This window comes from Anolis sagrei, chromosome 6, assembly GCF_037176765.1.
Source record: "Anolis sagrei isolate rAnoSag1 chromosome 6, rAnoSag1.mat, whole genome shotgun sequence".
Taxonomy (NCBI): domain Eukaryota; kingdom Metazoa; phylum Chordata; class Lepidosauria; order Squamata; family Dactyloidae; genus Anolis; species Anolis sagrei.
Genome location: NC_090026.1, coordinates 59180689 through 59206924, shown reverse-complemented (window position 1 = coordinate 59206924; position 26236 = coordinate 59180689). Strand labels below are relative to the sequence as shown.

Sequence of the window (26236 nt, the reverse complement as noted above, 5' to 3'; positions counted from 1 at the left end):
CCCCCGTCATGGGGTGAAAAGCAGAGCTCAAACTCCTCTCTGCCCCCAACAATTGCATGAACCTCCCCCAAAACCTGGTGGTGAATTGAACTCCTCTATCGCTAATTACTTGATCCGGGCACCCATGCAAATGGTATATGTGTTTTATGAATAGTTTTGCGAACTTTTCTGCTGATGGGAGTTTGGGTAGTGCAATGAAATGTTCCTGCTTGGAAAATAAATCTAGAACTGTCCAAATGTAACGCTGCCCCCTACTGGCAGGAAGTTTGCCCACAAAGTCCATAGCAACACAGCTCCATGGTCTTGAGGGCTCCGCCACCTTTTGCAACAACCCCATGGGCTTCCCTATAGTGGTTTTGTTCCTGGCGCATAGGTCACATTGGGATATGTATGACTTCGTATCCCCCCTCATCCCTGGCCACCAACATTGCCGCGCCAGCAGTTTTATATTTTTGTCACCCCCAAATGCCCCGCACCTTTATTATCATGACAGTGTATCATCATCTTTCTCCGCAGACTCTCAGGGATGTACAATTTCCTGTTTACGGATCCCATCCATTTTTCTACTCCACCTTTTCTTTATCTCCTTCTAGCCAACTGTCCCCCTGGTATGTTTTTTAAGCTCTTCCTCCCACCCTTCACCTCCGGCTACTATTCCTGTGAACTTTTGACTCTGATCTGCCTGCACCCGGGTTTGCACTGCCAAGCCCCATTGCAGTTCAGAGAATAGGCTTCCGCTTTGCTCTCGTGTCTCCCGTGACAATCCGAGACAATGCGTCCGACAAAACATTTTCCTTCCCCTTGAAAAACCTGAGTTTGAAATCAAACCTGCTGAAATACTGACCCCACCTTATCTGCTTTGCCGACAACCTTTGGGGTGAGGTAATATAATTGTAAATTTTTATGGTCAGTCCACACTTCAAAAGGGATACCACTCCCTTCCAACAAATGTCTCTAATTTTCTAGTGCTTTCAATATGGCCAATGCTTCCTTTTCCCATATTGGCCAATTCCTCTCTGTCTCACTAAACTTCCTTGATAAGAACTCACATGGTTTCAACCTGCCCTCCGAGTCCTTCTGCATGAATACCACCCCGTATGCCCATTCTGAGGCATCGCAATGCATTATGAATTGTTTGTTTGTGTCCGGGTGGATCAGTATCGGCTCCTCTATAAATCTACTTTTTAGCTTCTCAAAAGCCTCTTGACATTCCTCTGACCAATCTAGTTTCGTTCCTGGAGATTTCACTTTGGCGGTTCCCTTTAGTTTTCAACAACTCTGTGAGTGGCAGTGTGAGTTGGGCAAAGTCTCTTATGACTGTCCTATAAAAGTTTGCAAACCCTAGAAAGGATTGTAGCTGCCTGCACGTTTTAGGGGGTTCCCAATCCTTTACATCTTCCACATAGCGATGCCCTTGTGTGAAATCCGGTATCCCAGGAAGTCTATTTACTTCTTATTAAACTCGCATTTGGGGAGTTTGGTGTATATCTTCGCCTCCCTTAGCCTCTGGAGCACTTCTCTCACTAACTTTATGTCATCATCCTCATTTCTACTAAATATAATAATATCATCAATATAACAAAACACACCCTTGTACAATAATGGATGTAGTCCCTCATTGATCATCTGCATGAATGCCCCTCCCGCTGCATTTAAACCCATAGGACAGACACGGTAATTGTATAAACCTAGAGCACAAGATAAAGCCGTCTTCCACCTATCCTCTGGCTTTAACCGGATCTTATGGTAGGCTTCAACCAAGTCAAGTTTTGTAAATATTTTGCCTTCTGATAACTGTGACAATAGGTCCTTGGTTAGCGGTAATGGGTAGCTTGGTGGTGGTGCTGACAGCATTCAGTCCCCTATAGTCCACATATAGCCTCAGCGACCCGTCCTTCTTGCGCCTGAATAACACTGGGGCTCCCAAAGGGGATTCTGATTGTTCTATAAAGCCTCGGGCTAAGTTTTTGTCTATATATTTCCTCAGTTCCTCTACCTCTTTCGCTGACATTGGGTACAGCTTTCCCTTTGGGAGATCAGTATCTTTATTCAGTTCAATCCTTACTTCTACCCTTCTCTTGGGGGGAAATTATCTGCCTCCTTTTCATCAAACACATCTGCAAAGTCACGGTATTTTGGGGGAAGGTCCCGGGCCAATTCTGGTAGCCTGCTTTTGTCTTCCTCCCCTCGGCTGCATCCCTCTCTTGGGGCCTCTTGGAAGTGCATACTTCCATCTCTCCAGTTGATTTGGGGGTTTACTTTCTTCAGCCATGGCATCCCTAGGATTATGTTCTACGTAGCCATCTGGGATATTACGAATATTATTTCCCCTTCCCAGTAACCTATCTTGCACTTCACATTCTCCACCCCGAACTGTGCCAGGGTCCCTGATTCTACTGATCCATCTAACTGAGAGAAAGCTACAGGAGATTGCAGGGTCACTTTCTTGCACCCTAGATTGTCTGCTAGCTCAGGGGTGATTATGTTTCTGGAGCATCCACAATCTAAATGCTCTACAGCTAGCCCATTTGTCCTCCCCCCTCCAGCTTAATAGGGAATATCAGCATTCCTTGGTCATGACTCACCAAACCCCCTATCGGGGCCCCGAGGGGGATGCCTTCCTCTGCTTTCCAGCAGCAGGCTTTGCTTTGGCCTGAAGGGCTCCTCCCCCTTTCCGCTGCCAGCACTCGGCTGCTCTGTGGCCTACGCGCCCACAGACAAAGCATCCGCTCTGTTTCTCTTTAGCTTCCCCCTTCGGCTCTCCTCCTCTCCCGGCTGGTCCTTTCTCCAGTCTCCGGCCTTCCTCCCTCTGGCGAGCGTGCTGCGGTGTCAATCCCCGATGTCGTCTGACTTGGGCCAGCGTCGTCTCGATGCGTCCTGCCAGCTGTATCCACCCCTGGAGCGTCTCTGGGTCATCCCGGTGTAAAGCCCAAGAAAGTATCTTCTTTCTCAGTCCTTCCTTAAAATTTTAGTAATTTCGGACCATTCCGGAACTTTTTCGGCGTATTCGGACACTGGCCTTTGGCCTTGGGATATGGTTTTCAGTTTGTCCCTTGCCCTGACTCGCTTGAGTGGGTCTCGAAAGCGCGTTTCCAGGGCGGCTAGGAATCTTCTCACCGATCCCAAGCACGGATCGTGTCTCGCGTGGAGCTGGACGTACCAGCTTGCTTCTCCTCTCCTCAACACTGCGCCCATGGCCCGTACCCGACTGGCTTCCGATCTGAAGGTAGGTGCGTTGTCTTCCATGTAGCCCCTCACCATGGTTAGAAGAAATCTAGTTCCTCAGCTTCTCCACCGAATTCGATCCTTAATTCCTCTCTCCTCTGCTGGTGAACTAGTGGCTGTGCTTCTTGGGTGTCTGCATGCGGTGGCCCTCCCTGGAGCCCTTGCTGCTCCTGGGGCAATCCTCATAGCCCTGTGCCACACCCGGCTCCGGCCAGGGTTACCAGGGGTGTAGTCCCCACAGTCTCTCCCCTACTTCGTCGCTCTCCACACCTCGCCTCCAGCTCATCTGGGTTTTGGGGCGGGCTCCGGTCTCCCTGTCACTCCTCTCGCTTGCGCTCCACAGCAACTCCGTCTGGGGCTGTACCTCCTCCACCAGAGGGGCCAACGTTCTATCACCCTTGACATAACTGCGAGGGTGGTTTCCATGGCCATCACCTTCCCTTCCAGTGACTCCATTCTCTGGAGGGAAGGGAAATCCAGGTCGCTGCTTCCCCTCACAACATCTACTGGCTCCTTCACTCGTCTCTGGGTTACCCCATTGGGTCGGGCATAAGCAGTAGACGATGCCAAAGCCATTATCCTCTCGAGCTCCACTTCTGTTTCCTCAAAAGCCAGCACCTTGCTTTTGAACCAAAGTTCTTCTTTTGTTCCATCTGTAGATCATCCAGGCTAGCTGCTTTGCCATTTTTACATTTATTGAGAGCCATATCCAATTCAGTAAATGTAAAAGGTTGTTGAAGGTTGTTGTCCTTATTATCTGGTTGTCTGACTATTGGTTTCTTTCCTACTTTGGTGACAAGGTTGGGTTTCCCATTCTTCAAAAGTTGGTGTGCTATCTGATCTGCCTTTTAAGTTGGCATGATTATCAGTTGGTGAGGGTTCATTCCTCAACTGTCTTAGCAGCCTTCACGCCTTCTGGCTGCTCCTACCTATGTCGACTTCTGTTATCAGCTTTATCCACTGTTCTTTCTTGGCTTCAGAGATGGAAGACAAAATGCTCTGTGTTGCCTGAAGAGTTTGCTCACTAAATGGGTCTTTGTTGTGGAAACCTGTAGTAGTCTTCCAAGAAGGCAGCTATTTCAGGAGTAATGCCCTGAAGGTAGTGTGTTCTGCAGCCTCTCAGTATAGAGGTTCGTGAGCAGGTTTTCACTATTTCAATAAAGTGCTCATATTCTTCAGGGATTGGCGTGACCGATATGATCATGTCATCTAACATGTCTGAGAATTCAGTCCAATCTGCCTTTCTCAAGTTGAATCTTCGTTTAAATCGAACTTCATGAGGCCTTATAGTTGGGAACAGTTGGCATACTATTGGTCAGTGCTGTGTGTTTGGTATTTGGTACATTGCTGCACAATGCTGTCGCTAACAAATAAGAGCTCTGGGTTGTTTTTAAGGTACTCATTATGCACAGAGCATATATATGTGTATGAGAGAGAGGTGGGGGGGAGGGAGAGAGAGATCCAAATTAGACACTAGTTTCTTGATTTTGAACAGGGTGGATATATAACTATTACTCAATTACATCTGACATATATACCAGAGTTGTTCCTGGGCCAGTTTTACAGGTATTTCAGGAGAGGAAACAGTAAGACTATGATTATAATTAGGACAAGGCGGAGGCAAATCTTGTGAGATGAGTTATTAGGTTTGCATAAAAAAATCCTTGAACTATATACAGGAGTGGACATCCTTGATGAGACCACAAAAACTACCACGGAGGATACAATGGTGGAGCAAGATATTTGGCTAGAATGTCCCCCTCCTCAAGAAAAAGGTAAGTTTTCTATATTGTTTTAAAACTCTGCACTATAAACGGCTGAGGCAACAATATTAGATCTTTAGATGTTTCTAATGTGATGGTTTCATTTCCAGTGTAAAAATAAAGCAGAAATAAATCTTGTTTCTCAAAACACACACATCAGTAGTTTCTTGGGGCAGATGACAAAAAATTTTCTATATGTTTAAACTGGGTATGAGACAGATTTTTTGAAAATAGTTTCCAGTGAAAAAGTATGCAAAGAAATAAGCTATTTTTAAACTCTCAACATTAGTTAAGATTTAGTGCATGTTGTGTGTAATAAAATTCAACACGTTTAATTAATATAATATAAAATGCTAATTTAAATAAAACACTTTGGCAAACTTGACAGGAAATTGTGTGCTTGTATTGTACATATATGTTTTCAGATACAATTTTGTCTCATTTGTGCAATGCCTGTTTATGAGTATGCTTAATACCTCTGATGATTTGTCCTAAATATTCTGCCAATACCTTAAGTTTTTTTTGGTCCACTTTTATACTTTGGCTAAGCATGAGTGCAAAGTTTTCAGAGGCTGGGGAGTTCCTGGTTAATTCCTCATTTGTTGTTGCGATTTTGTTGTTGCTTCGGTCAAAAAGGAGCTGGGCTGAAATGGGAGCCAAATACAAAATCAAACATGACAACTTGCCAAAAAGGCCGACAGGCCACAGGGCAAATCCGGACACGTCAGAGACATTTCAAGAGGTATTTATATATTAATGCTAAAAGCTTCTGAGCCAAGAGAGGAAATTTGGAGTGTTTAGTTTTTAAATAAAACACAATGGAAATCTGCTGAAACAGAGTGAAACACAGTGAATGTCACCTCTGGATATACATACACCTTTACTGGAAAGATGAGGATGGTCGTGCTGAGGGCATCAAAGTGGTCATATTATCAAATAAGCTAGACTTTTCAAAAGGGACTGACTCCTTGATACAATCATTGTGGATAACATTGTGGATAAGACATTTATAGCACTGAAGATGTATTACTATCCCGCCTGACCCAAATGTTCAGGATAATCTTAAAATGGAAATGAAATCAAGGATCATTCAAAGGGATAAAATGTTGCAGAAATGCCATGGGTGACTCTGGTCATCCTTAGAAAGAGTACATTTACTACAATTCCCAGAATCCCCTAGCCAATTAGAGCTGTGGAATTTTGGGAATTATAGTCAAATCAATAAAATTTTTCAAGGAATAAATGTATCTTCCAGCCATGGCAAAGTGGCCCAATGTCTAGATTGCCTAGATTATTTATTTATTTATTTATTTGACTTGTATACCGCTACTCCCAATTTGCCTCAGAGAGGTTTACAGCAGTAGATTAAAACAATACAATTAACTTTAAAATACAATAAAAACAAGAACAGACATGGTCCCGAGTTATTCACCCATCAAAAGCTTGTCGGAAGAGAAAACACAGAACAACTGGTTAGAGAATTGACAAAGAGAGGCCAACTGGAGACATTCTTCAGTGGATGCAGAACACAGTGCAAGATATAAATGTCACTGGACCGATTGAGCCCTGAGCTGTCAAATTTAAGCTGACCAAGAAATCCAACAGTCATATTCTACTTCAAAATATGGATGCTCTCTAAAATGAAAGTTAAAAGAAAAATTCAAGAATGTGAAACCTTTCAAAACTTGGAGATTATTTTAAAATTGCAATAAAAGAAGCTCAGCTGGAGAGCATACCTCAGGTAAAGAAAGGTATCACAAATTCCTAACATAATTAATAAGTAGTGTTAAGGTAGACTTCAGAGCAAAAGAGGCTTCCTTCTGGAAAAGGAAGTTCCGCCCAAACATGAAAACCAAAAGGGAATATGAACTTACACAAAGTAAACACAAACAGAGAAATATAATGTTAATAACATCAAAAGGAATGCTATAAAATTATTTGCATACATTACAAACAGATTATTAGCTTGGGAAATATCTGAACTGTTGGGTGAGAAGCTAAATGAATTATTAGTGTCTGTGTTCAATGCAGAAGATGAGAGGCAGATATGTGCACCTAAGCTCATATTTTTATGTCCTGGGACCAGTCCTGTTCAACATTTTTATTAATGAAGATGAAGGATTAAAAGGCATGATCACCAAGTTTGCAGACGACACCAAATTGGGATAACCAATACTCCAGAGGACAGGAGCAGAATTCCAAACGATCTTGACAGATTAGAGAGATGGGCCAAAACTAACAAAATGAAGTTCAACAGTGACAAATGCAAGATACTCCACTTAGGCAGAAAAAATAAAATGCAAAGATACAGAACGGGGTATGCGTGGCTCGAGAGCAGTACGTGTGAAAAAGATCTTCGAGTCCTCACGGACAACAAGTTAAACATCAGCAAACAATGTGATGCAGTGGCAAAAAAAGCCAATGGGAGTTTGACCTGCATCAATAGGAGACCAGGGAAGTCATGCTACCCCTCTATTCTGCCATAACTAGAACACACCTGGAATATTGTATCCAATTCTGGGCACCACAATTAAAGAGACAAACTGGAATGTGTCCAGAGGAGGGTGACTAGAATGATCAAGGTTCTGTAGAACAAGACCTATGAGGAGTGGGTTAAAGAGCTGGGCATGTTTAGCTTGAAGAAGAGAAGGCTGAGAGGAGACATGATAACCATGTTTAAATATGTTAGGGAAAGTCATAGGGAGGAGGGAGCAAGCTTGTTTTCTGCTGCCCTGGAGACTAGGACACAGAACAGTGGCTTCAAACTACAAGAAAGGAGATTCCATCTGAACATTAGGAAGAACTTCCTGATTGTGGTAGCTGTTCAGCAGTGGAACTCTCTGCCCCAGAATGTGGTGGAGACTCCTTCTTTGGAAGCTTTTAAACAGAGGCTGGGTGGCCACCTGTTGGGGGTTGTTCCGTCTTCCAGGAGCATGGTTTACATTGCCTTTTAGCTGCATAGGATAGCATTCTTTTGCATTTCCCCAGGGTTTGCTACAGTTTCAGCTGCACCCTGAAAGTTAACAGCATCAGAGGCTGGAAAGCCAGCCTGCAGGCCTTTTTGCAGCTATTGGTTTAGAAAGTATCTCTTTGGGTTTAGAGACCGTCCTTTTTCCTAGGGTTTGAGATCTCCATTTTGGAATCTTCCCTGCCTCCTTCAGTTTAGAGAAAAAGCCTCAGATGTGCTGTTAGGCCAGTCAGGGAGCTCTGAAAAAGCCATTGTAAGTACAATTGAGTCTTAATTGAGTTATTTAGATAAAGAAACAAATAGAGAATATAGATAGATAGTAATTGAGTCTTAATTGAGTCTTTAAGATAGATAGATAGATAGATAGATAGAGAGACAGATAGGTAATTGAGTTATAGATAGATAGGTTTGTTGAGTCTTAATTGAGTTATAGATAGATAGGTATTGAGCTATAGAGAAGCGTATTGAGATTTTGAGCTATTTAGTATAAAGGACTATTGAGATAGTTATTGAGGGCTATTGAGATAGTTATCGAACACTGTTTGCTTCATCTCCAAAACTAACCTTGGGCTGGAATAGGGGAAGGCCTACGCTTTCTAAAGATAGTAGCTCAGGGTTGGGGTAAAAAGATCTCAGGATATTTTCTACCATTTGGAGGAAGGCAACTCAGCGACTAGAGGAAAAAAGAAAGAAAGAACATCTCTATGATTTCACCAATTGACTGTTTTGTTTGTAACTTTGATAAGCTGTGCCAAGTCTGCAAGGACTTTGAGAATAAATATTCTGTTTTGATGTTCCAAACCTGTAGTAGCCTCAGTTGCTGGGAATCTCAAGCTTTTAAGAAAGACATCCGCAGTTTGCCCAGATATAGAGAGAAGCACATCTTAGTTTTATTTTTATAGTGTCTTGGTGTGATGGCACAGGGGTGCTTTGAATGAGATTTTCCTGCTTCTTGGTAGGAGGTTGGACTGGATGGCCCATGAGGTCTCTCTTCCAACTCTATGATTCCATGATTCTATGTAATACACATTTTGAAAAGAGGATCCGAAAAGGATCCAGAAAATTACAGGCCATTTTTGTATAACATACTCTGCTTAAGATCACTATTAATGACAATTTATGAAGAATATGGAAAGAGAAATCATGACAATTTATGAAGAATATGGAAAGAGAAGAAAAATTGGCATGGGTTTCACAAACATTTCAGAATTGTTTGAAAGTGTCAACAGTATTTAGACAAGAGTACATTATTGGGCTTTCTTTTTATTTGTCTTTTGACAAAGTCCCTCATAAAAGGTTCATGGCCAAACTAGGAAGTCATAAGAGAAAAAGCCCTGTAAGGATCAATAAATGGTTGATAAATAGAAATAAATTAAAAATAAGTTGTCAATTCTCACAATGGTGTTTGAGGGTAAATAGTGCCCCTCCCCATCTACTGGAATGAGTTTTTAACTTGTTCAAAAATGATAGAGTTCATAAATGATAAGTAGAAGTATGAAAATGGCCAAATTTGCATATGATCCCAATATTTTGTTTATTAAAACTGAGAAGTGTAAGTGGGGAGCTCTGAGAGTTTTATTTGAAATTGTAAATGTACTGTAATTTAATGTATGAAAGTTTAACTGACTGATATTTGGACAAAGATTTCTAGGCTCATATATAGCATCTCTTTCCTGATCAATCATCACAAGTCCTAGTCACATCAGTGTGTGTGTGGGTGTACACACAAACACACATTTACTGATGTGAGTAGGGCTTGTGAGCAGGGCTTGTAATGATTGGCCAAGAAAGAGATCCTGTGGATAGGTCACTGTGTCTGGCTGCTGTAAAAAAACCATGCTGGATATCATCAGGAATGGATTGCTGTTACTAAAATCCACAGTGTGACTACATGTTATTTAAATGTTGTGTTCACTATAGCCCAAGAAAATATGTTGTGATACTAGGAAAAATTATCAAGATGATTGAGCAGCTCCTCAATGTGGAAATTAACATGCTTTAGGCATTTTAGATTAGAGGAAAAAAGCAAATAAGGGTGGGGGACTGACAGGCAATCTGCTTTGGGGAATGGGGATATATTCTAAAGTCCTGTTCATAATAATGGAAGATGGGATCACCCCTGAAGGCTTAATGATAAGCAATGCAGGTCAGACAACACAAAGTACTTCTTGACTCCATTTCTGATCAACCATTCCATTTGCTACCATCAATCGGTGTTGGAATGATGGCTGCCAATATGCAGTTTTTAAAGAGGATTATACAACTTCATGTCTAGCTTCATGTCTTGGTGACAGCTATTATAATCTTAAGGGATGTTATCTGCTGTTGTACCCACACCTGCTTGATAGATTTCTTGTGGTTCTTTGACTGTTCTTTGTATGTTTATCCTGGACTACATACATTGTATGTTTATCCTGGACTAATGCTTGTTTTATGTGGACAATCAAGAATAATGCCCTTCTTTATATCAAGTTATCAAGAAGAATGGACATTTCATGCATCTTGTCCTGGGTTCCTTCTCTCAAGGGACTAACCGCTCATTTGTTATTTGTGATTTTATCTCTCATTTTCTCCCAGATTATGGGGATTTAGTACTTGTATATATCTTAAAACACATATAGCATGTGGTTCCAAGGTTTAAAATACTTCAAAAGATCCTGGAAAGCATCATTTTATACTCCTTAGGGTCATAAAACCTAAGTTAGTCATTTTTGTTAGTCATTTTTGTATAGTTTTAACATTAACAAAATAAAATATTTTATTTTTGTATTGTTCCAGTTAAAAAAAATCCCACAACTAAATTGGGACTGGAATTTGGCAACATAGGATTTCAGCCTTGAATTGCATTTACACTGTAAATGTATCTACTTTCTCAGGTTTCACACTCCCAGTTTTGATTAATCACAAGCCTGTACTGTAGCTCCTGCCTCCCAAAGTTGGGGGTGCTTTGTAAACTTTCACACAGCAGGCCAATCTTCAGGAGGTGGAGAGAGGTGAGGAATCACTTCCTGTGCTGTGCCTGGTTCCTGCAGATGGATCTACCATGTGAACATTCACACAGCAGCAGGAGCTGACCTGGGGCGGGGGCTGTTTGTGAGGCAGGCATGCTGCATGTTTCTGTTTTTCCCAGTACCTCCCTTCCTTTGCCCAGGGCAACACAGGCATTTGCAGGAAAAGTAGGTGCTGGCCCCACCTGCACTACATTTACTCAATGGATCCAGTTCCTTTTCCTCTTCCTGTGTGTCTTGAGTGTCTGTTTCACCCAGGCAAAGAAAGGGAAGTACCAGGGAGGAGGCACACAGAGGAGCCAGATCCAAAGGGTAGGTGATGTTACAGGCACTCGTGAAGCTGTTCCTCTTCCTGATTCACCCAGTACCTCCCCTCCTTTGCTCAGGTGAAACAAGCACAGGAAACACGCAGGAAGTAGAAAAGGAACCAGGATAAGTGAATTGGTATGTGGGGCTGGCTCCTCCTTCTCTTTCCCTTGGGACAAATGTGTCAAGCTCAAGGCCCACAGGCTGAAACTCTCATGTCATTTTATGTGGCAATCCAAATGCTGGACTACAACTCCTGTATTCCTCATCATTAGATATCATGACACAAGCTGATGGGAGCTGTGATGCAGTAACATCTGGAAGGCTGGAGTTTGTTCTGTTTAGGATAGGAGTTCACGCCTTCCCATGCTCTGATACTGAAAAACAAGCTCATGACAAGCTAATTATTGGTGTTAATAGTCAAGACAGGAGATGGATCACATTGGACTCATCAGTGAAAGTTGTAATTGCTTTGTATCTTTTGGGATGGCAGTATGTTATAGACGCTATTCCAGGGGTCAGGAACCTTCGGCTCTCCAGGTGTGGTGGACTTCAACTCCCACAATTCCTTGAGGCTCGGCATTCACCCCAAAGGCTTACCTTGGCCTCAAGGAATTGTGGGAGTTGAAGTCCACCACACCTGGAGAGCCGAAGGTTCCCCATGCCTGCGCTATTCAAAGCTATTTATTTTCTATCCCGCCATTTAAGGGGAAAGATGTACCTATTGCTGCACCTTCCTGTCTGAAACAGTCAACAAGGTTAGGTTTCGTTGCTCAAATATTCAAACTACTCCTTTGTGAATAAATCAAATTAGTTCCTGTAGTCTTGTAGTAAAACAAACTATGAAAGTTATATAATCTTTTAAATGCCTACCTGCCACAAAAATGGGCAGACTTGTGACTGATTTATGATATTCTGTGCTTTGAGGGAGTGGGATGTCAAGTTTCTCTGCCCTCAGGAAAAGAATTTGTGAAAAGCCTGTGCTCACAACTAGTCCCCATATCCAGTGAGTGAAATGAAGCCAGAAAGCTTTTACTATTATCTTTCTCACACATAAACACACATAAACATACACAAAAAGAACAATGCAGAGGTGCAAGTCCTACTTTCCCACTTCATTAGGAGTGAACTGTCAGCTACTTTTAAAAAAATGCAAAAATAGTATTTTTGGAGGAGTTACATAGTGATCTCAGAATGGATTTTTTTCTTCTTCCAGTGTCAACCAAAGTAGTTTCCAACACTTATATTCCAAAAATATTGCATGTGTTTCTATCATATCCATAACATACAATAACACAATCATCTTGTGTCCTTACACCAGTAGGGATTTTCTTGTTTTTCTTGCTGTGCTTTCAACTCTGAAAGTATAAAACTAAAGACTTAAATGGATCTTGTCTCAGGGTTATGCTAAATTTCCCTGCACATTGAGGATTCCCCTTGTCATCCTTCTTGTACCTTCAAGAAACAAAACACATACTTACAGAATATAAACTCTTAAAGTAAAAGGTAAACAGCTAAGAGTCCTGATGCCATTCATGCCTCCTCACAGCTTTCAACTTGGGCTCCCATCCCACTAAACCAACACATTAAAAAAATGTTATTCAATAGCAAGAATGGGGTAAGAAAACCATGGAAAATGGTATCACTAGAGGGCACGAGTACCATTCTAAGAAAGGAAATTTTTATACGGTACTTACTTGACCTACTTCCATTTACAGCTAAAAAAAGACTCGGAGATGTTTGCAGCGAACAAAGATAAGACATAATGCAAAAGAAAAAAGGATGCAAGGGTTTGAGAGGGATAAAAAGCAAACTAGTTCTTAGCTACCATTTTATTATAATAATTAGCTGTCCCCTGCCACACGTTGCTGTGGCCCAGTCTGGTGATCTGGAAAATAAAGTAATGAGAAAGTGTTGGTTTCTAATATATATAATTTCTTTAGGCTTGTGAGTAAACAGTATTTCTTGTTGTTTCTTTGTCAGTGTTGATGTGGAGAGTGTCTGGTTTGCCTACTCTGTAATATGGAACATATCATAGTCCTTCTTTAAGGGTCTCTTTCAAATCCATGATACTATATCTGTGTGTGTGAGAGAGAATCATATCTATCTATCTATATTTATGACTGGATGGCTCTTTGTCAGGAGGGTTCTGATTACATTTTCTTGCCCTGGTGAAGAGAGTTGGACTGGATGGCCTTAAGTATTTTCCGTTGGCCATGGGGTTCCCGAGTGGGAAGTTTGCCCCATTTCTGTCGTTTGTGGGTTTCAGAATGCTCTTTAATTGTAGTGAACTATAAATCCTAGTAACTACAAACCCCAAATGTCAAGGTCTATTTCCTCCAAACTCCATCTGTGTTCATATTTGGGCATATGGAATTTTTGTGTCAAGTTTGGTCCAGATCCATCATTGTTTGAGTCCACAGTGCTCTCTGGATGTATGTGAACTACAACTCCCAAACTCAAAGTCAATGTCCAGTGTGTTCCATTGGTCATGGAAGTCCTGTATGCCATGTTTGGTTCAATTCCATCATTGGTGGAGTTCAGAATGCTCTTTGATTGTAGGTGAACTATAAATCCCAGCAACTACAACTGCCAAATGTCAAGGTCTATTTCCCTTAAACTCCACCTGTGTTCATATTTGGACATATGGAATATTCGTGCCAAGTTTGGTCCAGATCCATCATTGTTTGAGTCCACAGTGCTCTCTGGATGTGGGTGAACTTCAATTTCCAAACTCAAGGTCAATGTCCACCAAACCCTTCCAGTTTTTTCTGTTGGTCCCTTTGTGCTAAGATTGGCCCAATTCCATCATTGGTGGAGTTCAGAATGCTCTTTGATTGTAGGTAAACTATAAATCCCAGCAACGACAATTCCCAAATGACAAAATCAATTTTTTTGAGTGGAGGACATACATTGGGTTGTTAGGTGTCTTGTGTCCAAATTTGGTGTCAATTCCCCCAGTGGTTTTTGAGTTCTGATGGTACCACAAACGAACATGACATTTTTATTTATATAGATGTTTGTTATATTTGTTATTCTGTATTTTATGATGTGGCATTGAATTATTGCCAATTTTAAACCGCCCTGAGTCCCCCCAGGGGTTGAGAAGGGCGGGGTAAAAATGTTCGACATAAATAAATAAACAAATCCAGTTCAAAGCAGACATTGTGGGTTATCTGCTATAATATATGATATTGGTTGCCTTAGTGGATGATCTGCGCCTGGAGCTCGACAGGGGGAGTGTGTCCCTGTTGGTGCTGCTGGACCTCTCAGCGGCCTTCGATACCGTTGACCACGGTATCCTTCTGGGATGCCTCGCGGGGATGGGTCTTGGAGGTACTGTTTTGCAGTGGCTCCGGTCATTCCTAGAGGGTCGATCTCAGAAGGTGTTGTTGGGGACACCTGTTCAACCCCACAACCATTGTCTTGTGGGGTTCCTCAGGGCTCAATATTGTCTCCCATGTTGTTTAACATCTACATGAAGCCGCTGGGGGAGATCATCCGGAGTTTCGGGGTACGATGTCATCTGTACGCGGATGATGTCCAACTCTGTCACTCCTTTCCACCTGCTACTAAGGAGGCTGTCCAGGTCCTGAACCGGTGCTTGGCCGCTGTGACGGTCTGGATGAGGGCGAACAAATTGAAATTGAATCCAGACAAGACAGAGGTACTCCTGGTCAGTCGCAAGGCCGAACAGGGCATAGGGTTACAGCCTGTGTTGGATGGGGCCGCACTCCCCCTGAAGGCGCAGGTTCTCAGCTTGGGTGTGACCCTGGACTCATCGCTGAGCCTGGAACCCCAGGTTTCGGCGGTGACCAGGGGAGCATTTGCACAGCTAAAGCTTGTGCGCCAGCTGCGCCCGTACCTTGGGAAGTCTGACTTGGCCATGGTAGTCCACGCTCTGGTTACATCCCGTTTAGACTACTGCAACGCTCTCTACGTGGGGTTGCCTTTGAAGACTGCTCGGAAGCTCCAACTAGTCCAACGCTCAGCAGCCATGATTTTAACAGGAGTGGAGCGCAGGGAGCATACAACCCCCCTGTTGCCCCAACTCCACTGGCTACCGATCTGCTACCGGGCTGAATTCAAAGTGCTGGCGTTGGCCTTTAAAGCCCTAAACGGTTCCAGCCCAAGCTACCTATCCGACCGCATCTCTGCCTATGAACCCACCAGGACTTTGAGATCTTCCAGGGAGACCCTGCTCTCGATCCCGCCTGCTTCTCAAGCTCGGCTGGCGGGGACAAGAGATAGGGCCTTCTCGGTGGTGGCTCCTCGGCTGTGGAACGCCCTTCCTACGGACATTAGACTAGCACCATCTCTAATGGTATTCCGCAAAAAAAGTGAAGACCTGGCTGTTTGAGCAGGCGTTCCAATAATTAGTGCAATGATTGGTTAATGAACACTGGAATGGAACAATGGATGACGAATCTGGAACATGTTTTTGATGACGAGACGACAGTGAATGGGTATTGTAGTAACTGTTTATTAATTGTGTAATGTGTTAGGTTGTTAACTGTTTCTATACTATAGCACTGAATTTTTGCTGTTCGTATTTGTTGTGAACCGCTGTGAGTCGCCTTCGGGCTGAGAACAGCGGTATATAAGTAAGGTAAATAAATAAATAAACAATATTCTGGGTTATATGGTTGTGTGGAAGGGCCCTTCACTCCCCTCTGATGATTCCTGAGGCCCACAAGCGTCTCTCTTGTTTTCCTTCATGCAAAAGCGCGTCACCAGCAAAAAAACGTTTTGGAGCGTTCAAAGGGCGCTCACTTCCTGGTGTAAACTGGGGACAGCATTGAAGAGATAAACAGCCCCCCTGCTCCCGCCTTCCTTTGCCCGGCGTTGGCGCGAGGCGGGCGTTGTTCCCACAGCTGGAGCCCTTCCCACGCGGCGTTCTAAGGCCAGCTCCCAGGAAACGCGTGTTGACCGCTGGGGGGCGCCCCGCGAGCGCGTGAGATGGGGCCGAGGTGGGAGGCGCGTGGAAGGAGAGGGCTGGCTTTGCCTCCGCTTCGCCCCGCAGCAGAGCGCTTCCTGGTCTCGTGGTCAGCCGCAGGTGGAAGGCACAGGGTCCCCGAGCCCCCTCCCCACAGCAGGCAGGCAGGTAGGTAGCAAGCAAGCGGGAGGGTTGTGAGCTGGAGCTGGAGCGGCCGGAGGAGGAGGGGAGGGAGCGGAAGGAGGAAAGTTGGCCAAGCCAGAAGCATTTCTTCCTGGGGCCCCGCCCTCAGTTGAGGGAATCGGGTGAGAGGCGGGGGGAGGGGCTTTGGTTTCCTGATCCCATTGGGGACCCCAGCAGGGAACATGGCAAGATGAAAAATAGTCTGATTGGAATTCCCCCCCCCCCCCCCCCCCAGGACCCAAGTGTACAGGGCAAATTGTATGGGAGAAGGCGATCCTGCAGGTCATCTGGATCCAAACCATGTAGACCAGGGGTCCTCAAACACTTCAAACAGATAGGAGCATAGTGTCTAGATCTAAGGAAGTAATGCTACCCCTCTATTCTGCTTTGGTTAGACCACATCTGGAATATTGTGTCCAATTCTGGGCACCACAATTCAAGAGAGATATTGACAAGCTGGAATGTGTCCAGAGGAGGGCGACTAAAATGATCAAGGGTCTGGAGAACAAGCCCTATGAGGAGCGGCTTAGGGAACTGGGCATGTTTAGCCTGAAGAAGAGAAGGCTGAGAGGAGATATGATAGCCATGTATAAATATGTGAGAGGAAGCCACAGGGAGGAGGGAGCAAGCTTGTTTTCTGCTTCCTTGGAGACTAGGACGCAGAACAATGGCTTCAAACTACAAGAGAGGAGATTCCATCTGAACATTAGGAAGAACTTCCTGACTGTGAGAGCCGTTCAGCAGTGGAACTTTCTGCCCCGGAGTGTGGTGGAGGCTCCTTCTTTGGAAGCTTTTAAGCAGAGGCTGGATGGCCATTTGTCAGGGGTGATTTGAATGCAATATTCCTGCTTCTTGGCAGGGGGTTGGACTGGATGGCCCATGAGGTCTCTTCCAACTCTTTGATTCTATGAGTGCCAGGTCACAGTCCCTCAAACTGTTGGAGGGCCGGATTATAATTAGAAAAAAACTTGAATGAATTCCTATGCACACTGCACATATCTTATTTGTAGTGCAAAAAAACACTTTAAAACAATACAATAATTAAAATGAAGAACAATTTTAACAAATATTAGTGGTCCCCTGCCACGCGTTGCTGTGGCCCAGTCTGGTGATCTGGAAAATAAAGTAATGAGAAAGTGTTGGTTTCCAATATATGTAATGTCTTTCTGCTTGTGGGTAAACAGTATTTCTTGCTGTTTCTTTGCCAGTGTTGATGTCTGGTTTGCCTACTCTGGAACATACAACATATCATTGTCCTTCTTTAGGGATCCCTTTCAAATTTTTGATACTGCATCTGTCATATACACATATGTGTGTGTGTGGATGGCCCTTTGTCAGGAGGGCTATGTTTATGTTTTCTTGCCTTGGTGAAGGGAGTTGGATTGGATGGCCTTCAGGCAGCATTTTTCAACCTGGGGTTTGGGACCCTTTGGGGGTTGCGAGGAGGTGTCAGAAGGGTTGCCGAAGACCACCAGAAAACACAGTATTTTCTGTTGGTCATGAGGGTTCTGTGTGGGAAGTTTGCCCCAATTCTGTCATTGGTGGGCTTCAGAATGCTCCTTGATTGTAGGTGAACTATAAATCCCAGTAACTACAACTCCCAAATGTCAAGGTCTGTTTTCCCCAAACTCCATCTGTGTTTATGTTTGGGCATATTGAGTATTCGTGCCAAGTATGGTCCAGATCCATCATTGTTTGAGTCCACAGTGCTCTCTAGATGTTCAATTCCATCGTTGTTTGGTTCAATTTCATCATTGGTGGAGTCCAGAATGCTCTTTGATTATAGGTAAACTATAAATCCCAGCAACTATAACTCCCAAATGACAAAATCATAATTTTTGAGTGATGGTCACTCCTATTGTGAGACGTTTTGTGGCCAAATTTGGTGTGATTTCATTCATTGGTTTTTTTGTTTTTTGTTTTTAGGGTACTGATTATGCACAGAGCATTTATATATATATACTAGCTTGGGGACCCGGCATTGCCCAGGTTATTAGAGAAAGTGGGTAATAGTGGTTCTGTATGCCAAGTTTGGTCTTTATTGGTCTTTGGATAACGGCTGCATTATTTTCAGGAAGTGAGTGAAGGTACTTGAAGTCCCATCATCCATGGCCCATCCTCCTACAAACAGCAGCAGGATATAGAGTGGGTCATGGGGGCTCTGTGTGCCAAGTTTGGTCTTTATCAGTCATTAGATGAGGGTGGCATTGGTGTCATTAAGTGAGTGAAGGTACTTGAAGTCCCATCATCCAAAGTCCATCCTCTTTCAAACTGCAGCAGGATGTAGAGTGGATCATGGGGGCTCTGTGTGCCAAGTTTGGTCTTGATTGGTCATTAGAAGAGTGTTGCAGCAATCTTCGGAAGGGAGTGGAGGTACTTGAAGTCCCATCATCCATGGTCTGTCCTCCTCCAAACTGCACCAGGATGTAGAGTCGGTCATTGGAGTTCCATGTGCCAAGTTTAGTCTTGATTAGTCATTGGCTAGGGTCTCAGTGGTCTCAGGAAGTGAGCAAAGGTACTTCAAGTCCCATCATCCATCTCCAAATTTTTCCAAACAACACCAGGACGTAAAGTGGGTCATGAGAGGTCTATGTGCCAAGTTTGGTCTTGATCTGTCATTGGATGAGGTTTGCAGAGGTCTCAGAATGTGAGTGAAGGTACTGGAAGTTCCATCATCCATGGTCAACCCTCCTCCAAAACTGCAGCAGGATGTAGAGTGGGTCATGGGGGCTCTGTGTGCCAACTTTGGTCTTGATTGGTCATTAGATGAGATTGCAGCAGTCTTGGGGAGTGGAGGTACTTGAAGTCCCATCATCCATGATCTGTCCTCCTCCAAAGTGCACCAGGATGTAGAGTGGGTCACTGGAGCTCCATGTGCCAAGTTTAGTCTTGATTGGTCATTGGCGAGGGTCTCAGTGGTCTCAGGAAGTGAGTGAAGTGACTGCAAGTCCCATCATCCATTGTCAAATTCTTCCAAACCGCACCAGGATGTAGAGTGGGTCATGCTGGGTCTCTGTGTAAATTGTGGTCCTGATCCATCATTGTTGGCAGTCGTAATGGTCTTAGGAAGGGAGTGCAGGTATTGCAAGTCCCATTGTCCATGGTGCATCCTCCTTCAAACTGCACCTGGATGTAGAGTGTGTCATGGTGTCTCAGTGTGCCAAGTTTGGTATTTATTGATAATTGGATGAGGGTTGCAGTGGTCTGAAGAATTGAACAATGGCACTGCAAGTCCCATAATCCACGGTCCATCCCCGGCCAAACCACACCAGGACATAACGTGGGTCATGAGAGTTCTATGTGCGAAGTTTGGTCCTGATCAATCATTAGATGAGGTTAACAGTGGTCTCAGAATGTGAGTGATGGTACTGCAAGTCCCAACATCCATGGTTCATCCTCCAAACTGCAATAGGATGTAGAGTGGGTCATGGGGGCTCTGTGTGCCATGTCTGGTCTGTATTGGTAATTTTCTGACCCAGCCCCCTCTGGCCTTCTCCTTTCCTCTCTTTGTCATCTTGGAATCTTGGAATTGAGGCTGGCCAATCAGAAACCATATGCAAATTTCCTTCTCATGTCCCCGTTTCTATCATGAACTCTTTTCTCCACCAGGGGCTCCTATTGAAGCTGGCCAATCAGAGACCATATGCAAATAGCACCACAGCGGCAGCCAATCAGAACGCTGGCACATACTCCTCCCGCCACACTTTTGTCCTCCGCATACAAGTTTTGACTTTTATTATATACATAGACTAGCTTGGGGACCCGGCGCTGCCCGGGTTATTAGAGAAAGTGGGTAATGGCGGTTCTGTATGCCAAGTTTGGTCTTTATTGGAGGTAAGATCAGCCCCCTCGCTGATGGTGTTCCAAAGAAGATTAAAAACCTGGATGTTTGGACAGGCATTTGGTTAATTCGGTGCAATGAATGTGATGATTAAAGGATTGGTAATATGGACGACGAAACTGGATCACGATTTTAGTCAGGAGATGCATTGGATTGTTATTGATGTACCAATATTGTGTATTATGTTTTTATGGTTTTAAATTGTATACTGTTGACTATTGTATTTGGTATTTTGTTGTAAACCGCGTTGAGTCGCCAGCTAGGCTGAGAAACAGCGGTATACAAGTACAGTAAATAAATAAATAAATAAATAAAATATTGGTCATTGGATAATGGCGGCATTATTTTCAGGAAGTGAGTGAAGGTACTTGAAGTGCCATCATCCATGGTCCACCCTCCTCCAAATAGCAGCAGGACGTAGAGTGGGTCATGGGGGCTCTATGTGCCAAGTTTGGTCTAGATTGGTCATTAGATGAGGGTTGAGCAATCTTGGGAAGGGAGTGGAGGTACTTGAAGTCCCATCATCCATGGTCTGTCCTCCTCCAAACTGCACCAAGATGTAGAGTGGGTCATGGGGGCTCTGTGTGCTAAGTTTGGTCTTGATCAGTCATTGGATTAGGGTCGCAGTGGTTTCAGTAAGTGAGTAAATGTAGTGCAAGTCCCATAATCCATGGTCAAACCTCCTCCAAAACTGCAGCAGGATGTAGAGTGGGTCATGGGGGCTCTGTGTGTCAAGTTTGGTCTAGATTGGTCATTAGATGAGGGTTGCAGCAATCTTGGGAAGGGAGTGGAGATACTTGAAGTCCCATCATCTATGGTCTGTCCTCCTCGAAAGTGCACCAGGATGTAGAGTGGGTCATGGGGACTCTGTGTGCCAAGTTTGGTCTTGATCAGTCATTGGCGAGGGTCTCAGTGGTCTCAGGAAGTGAGTGAAGTGACTGCAAGTCCCATCATCCATTGACAAATTCTTCCAAACCGCACCAGGATGTAGAATGGGTCATGCTGGCTCTCTGTGTAAATTGTGGTCCTGACCCATCATTGTTGGCAGTTGTAATGGTCTCCTCCAAACTGCACCAGGAAGTAGAGTGCGTCATGGAGACTCAGTGTGCCAAGTTTGGTCTTTATCAGTAATTGGATGAGGGTTGCAGTGGTCTCAGGAATTGAGCAAAGGTACTGCAAGTCCCATAATCCATGGTCCATCCCCAGCCAAACCACACCAGGACGTAAGGTGGGTCATGAGAGGTCTATGTGCCAAGTTTGGTCCTGATCAGTCATTGGAAGAGCTTAACAGCAGTCTCAGAATGTGAGTGATGGTACTGCAAGTCCCATCATCCATGGTTGCAGTAGGACAGGGGTCCTCAAACTAAGGCCCGGGGGCCGAATGCGGCCCTCCAATGTCATTTACCTGGCCCTCGCTTAGGATAAACCTAGGTCTGAAACGACTTGAAAGCACACAACATCAGCCTAAAGCAGGCTCACTTCCCATTGAAATACTAATCAATTTATATTTTTAAAAATTGTTCTTCATTTTAATCATTGTATTGTTTTTAAGTGGTTTTTGCACTACAAATAAGATATGTGCAGTGTGCATAGGAATTCATTCATGTTTTATTCAAATTATAATCCGGCCCTCCAACAGTTTGAGGGACTGTGACCTGGCCCTCTGTTTAAAAAGTTTGAGGACCCCTGCAGTAGGATGTCGAGTCGGTCTTGCAGGCTCTGTGTGCCAAGTGTGGTCTGTATTGGTAATTTTCTGACTCAGCCCCTAGCCTTTTCCTTTCCTCTCTTTGTCATCTTGGAATTGAGGCTGGCCAATCAGAGACCATATGCAAATTTCCTTCTCATGTCCCTGTTTCTGTCATGAACTCTTTTCTCCACCAGGGGCTCCTCTTGAAGCTGGCCAATCAGAGACCATATGCAAATAGCACCGCTGTCCAGCCAATCGGAATCTTGGAACTTTCAGGCTGGCCAATCAGAGACCACAGTGGCAGCCAATCAGAAAGCTAGCACATACACCGCCACACTTTTGTCCTCCGCATACAAACTTTCACCTTTATTATATACTAGCTTGGCGACCCGGCGCTGCCCAGGTTATTTGAGAAAGGAATTGTGTATCAAGGTTGGTCTTTATCAGTTATTTATATGACTCGCAGTTGTCTCAGAAAGTTAGTGAAGTTACTGTGAGTCCCATTATCTGTGGTCCATCCCCCTCCAAACTGCTCCAGGATGGAGAGTTGGTTATGGGGGTTTTGTGTGCCAAGTTTGGACTTGATCAGTCATTAGATGAGTGTTGCAGAGGTCTTGGGAAGTGAGTGGAGGTACTTGAAGTCCCATCATCCATAGTCTTGTTAAAGAAACCTAGCTTGGATCCTATGACCCTTGCCAATTACCGTCCTGTTTCTAATCTGCCATTCTTAGGCAAGGTGAACTGGGACAATTGCAGCAATTCCTGGATGACACAGCTGGCCTGGACCCTTTCCAGTTAGGTTTTCGCCCGGGTCATGGGACGGAGACAGTCCTGGTTGCCATTACGGATGAACTCCGTCGCCAATCTGACAACGGTGGATCTGCACTACTGGTACTTCTCGACCTTACCGCAGCGTTTGACACCGTTGACTACGATCTAATGATTCACCGTCTTGCCATGTCCGGAGTTCGTGGTCAGGCCCTCAGTTGGTTCAACTCATTTCTCCGGAACCAGAGTCAACGCGTGGAGTACATGGAGCAAGTCTCCGATAGATCCCCCTCCTATGTGGGGTCCCCCAAGGTGCAATTCTCTCTCCCCTTCTCTTCAACATCTACGTCAGACCCCTTGCTAGTTTGGCTCGGAGTTTCGGCCTGGACTGCTACCAATATGCAGACGATACCCAACTCCTTCTGCGCCTGGAGCAACATCAATTCCAGACAATTTCACCCTACGTCTGGAAGCTCTGTCAAACTGGCTACGTGCTAGCAGACTGAAGGTGAACCCAGCGAAGACTGAGATTCTCTGGCATGGCCGCCCGGCAGGTCTGACTCCTCCATTACCCACCTTCGATGGTGCCGCCCTATCTCCATCAACCACTCTTAAGAGCTTAGGTGTCATCCTGGATTCATAGCTGACAATGGAAGCTCAGGTCGCTGCTGCCAGCAAACAGGCCTTTTCCCATCTACGACAAGCGAGGCAACTGGCACCCTACCTATTGACGAGGCTCTGGCAACTGTCATCCATGCCACGGTCATGTCTAGGCTGGACTATTGCAACGCCCTGTATGTGGGCCTTCCGATGTCTACGACACAAAAGCTTCGTATTGTTCAGAATGCGACAGCCAGGCTACTCACAAGAACGCCCATGAAATGCCATATAACACCAGTGCTGCAACATTTACATTGGCTTCCAACTGAGTACAGTGGCCTGTATAAGATGCTAGTTCTGACCTTTAAAACTCTTTACGGCCAGGGTCCGTCGTACCTTAGGGACCGCCTCTCCTTCTCCCATCATCGGAGGTCGCAACGACCAGCCCAACGTGACTTACTCCATATACTGGGTCCTAGAGAAGTGCACTTGGAAAGGACCAGACGCAGGGCTTTTTCTATTTCTGCCCCTGCCTTGTGGAATTCCTTGCCACCCTACATGAGAGCCATGCGTGACTTAGGGCCTTTTACTCTAGCACTTAAGACCTGGCTTTTTACTAGAGCATTCGATCTCTGTTAATTATAAATTTTTGTATGTATGTATTTTATCTTTTATAATTTAGCTGTAAATCGCCTAAAGCATTCTCAGATGGAGGGCGATTAATAAGTTATTAAATGGTGATGACGATGATGATGAATTGTGGTGCCCAGAATTAGACACAGTATACCAGATGTGGTCTGACCAAGGCAGACCAGAGGGGTAGCATGACTTCCCTGGATCTAGACACTATACTCCTATTTATGCAGGCCAAAATCCCATTGGCTTTTTTTGCCACCACATCACATTGTTGGCTCATGTTTGACTTGTTTTGTCCACGAGGACTCTAAGATCTTTTTCACACATACTGCTCTCGAACCAGGCGCTCGAGATTCTGTATCTTTGCATTTCATTTTTTCTGCCTAACTGGAGTATCTTGCATTTGTCCCTGTTGAACTTTGTTTTGTTTGTTTTGGCCCATCTCTCTAATCTGTTGAGATAGTTTTGAATTCTGCTCCTTCTGGAGTATTAGCTATCCCTCCCAATTTGGTGTTGTCTGCAAACTTGATTATCATGCCTTCTAATCCTTCATCTAAGTCATTGATAAAGATGTTGAACAGAACCAGGCCCAGGACTGAACCCTGCGGCACTCCACTCGTTACTTCTTTCCAGGATGAAGAGGAAGCATTGGAGAGCACCCCTTGGGTTCATTCATTTAACCAATTACAGATCCATCTAACTGTAGTTTTGCCTAGCATACATTTGACTAGTTGGTCTTTCTAGTGAATTAAGTTTCAGTTCAGTTGGCTTCAAGGGGAAGTTCAAGCTTGATTTGCTCTAGGACCTTTTTGATTGTCTTTTTCCAGTCCATGGTGTCCGTAGAACTCTTCTCTAATAACATATTTCAAATGAGTTGATTTTCTTCCTTTCAGTTTTAAAAAGGAAATGAAGTTCAACAGAGATAAATGCAAGGTACTCCATTTAGGCAGAAAAAAATGAAATGCAAAGTACCTCCACTCCCTTCCCAAGACGGCTGCAACTCTAATCTAATGTCCAATCAAGACCAAACTTGGCACACAGAGCACCCATGACCCACTCTACAACTCGATGCTGTTTGGAAGAGGATGGATGATGGGACTTCCAGTACCTTCCACTCACTTCCTGAAACCACAGCGACACTTATCCAAATACCAAGAAAGACCAAACTTGGCACAGAAAGCACCCTTGGCCAACTCAACATTCTGGTGAGGTTTGGGGGAGGATGAACCATGGATGATGGGACTTGCAGTACCATCACTCACATTCTGAGACCGCTGTTAACCTCATTCAATGACTGATCAGGACCAAACTTGACCACTGCGACCCTTGCCAATGGCTGATCAAGACCAAACTTGACACACTGAGTCTCCATGACGCACTCTACATCCTGGTGTTGTTTGGAGGAGGATGCACCATGGACGATGGGACTTGCAATACCTGTACTCCCTTCCTGAGACCATTACAACTGCCAACAATGATGGATCAGGATCACAATTCGCACAGAGAGCCCGCATGAACCACTCTAGATCCTGGTGCGGTTTGGAATTATTTGACAATGGATGATGGGACTTGCAGTAACTTCACTCACTTCCTGAGACCACTGAGACCCTCTCCAATGACTGATCAAGACCAAACTTGGCACACAGAGCCCCCATGACACACACTACATCCTTCACTTCACTTCACTTCACTTTATTTCTTAATTAGTCGCTCTCCACCAAGGTGCTCCGAGCGACTTACAGTCTAAAATAATATTTACACAATATAAAAACATTCATAGAATCATAGAATCAAAAAGTTGGAAGAGACCTCATGGGCCATCCAGTCCAACCCCCTGCCAAGAAGCAGGAATATTGCATTCAAATCACCCCTGACAGATGGCCATCCAGCCTCTGTTTAAAAGCTTCCAAAGAAGGAGCCTCCACCACACTCCGGGGCAGAGAGTTCCACTGCTGAACGGCTCTCACAGTCAGGAAGTTCTTTCTTATGTTCAGATGGAATCTCCTCTCTTGTAGTTTGAAGCCATTGTTCCGCGTCCTAGTCTTCAAGGAAGCAGAAAACAAGCTTGCTCCCTCCTCCCTGTGGCTTCCTCTCACATATTTATACATGGCTATCATATCTCCTCTCAACCTTCTCTTCTTCAGGCTAAACATGCCCAGCTCCTTAAGCCGCAACATAAAAACATTCAACAGTGACTATTTGGCAAATTCGATCTGATTACTGAAATGCATAACCAAACAGCCAAGTCTTGAGTGCCTTTACAAAAGGTCGCAACTCCAACATTACTCTAATGTATGGAGGCAATGAGTTCCACA

The 26236-nt window shown here is 44.4% G+C and overlaps 1 protein-coding gene across 4 annotated transcripts in view; it reads left to right on the top strand.

Annotated features, from left to right (window-relative positions):
- Positions 1–4882: 4882 nt before the first annotated feature.
- PTPN3 (protein tyrosine phosphatase non-receptor type 3) overlaps positions 4883–26236 on the top strand; it is a 147575-nt gene continuing 126221 nt past the window's right edge. For 2 of the 4 annotated variants that reach the window (XM_060781442.2, XM_060781443.2), the window contains exon 1: positions 16224–16374. In XM_060781442.2, coding sequence (XP_060637425.2) covers positions 16230–16374 — 145 coding nt within the window. In that variant the 5' untranslated portion in view covers positions 16224–16229. Of the gene's footprint in view, positions 5001–16223; positions 16375–26236 lie in introns of those variants that run through there. The other 2 variants (XM_060781441.2, XM_060781440.2) reach the window with 2 other exon arrangements.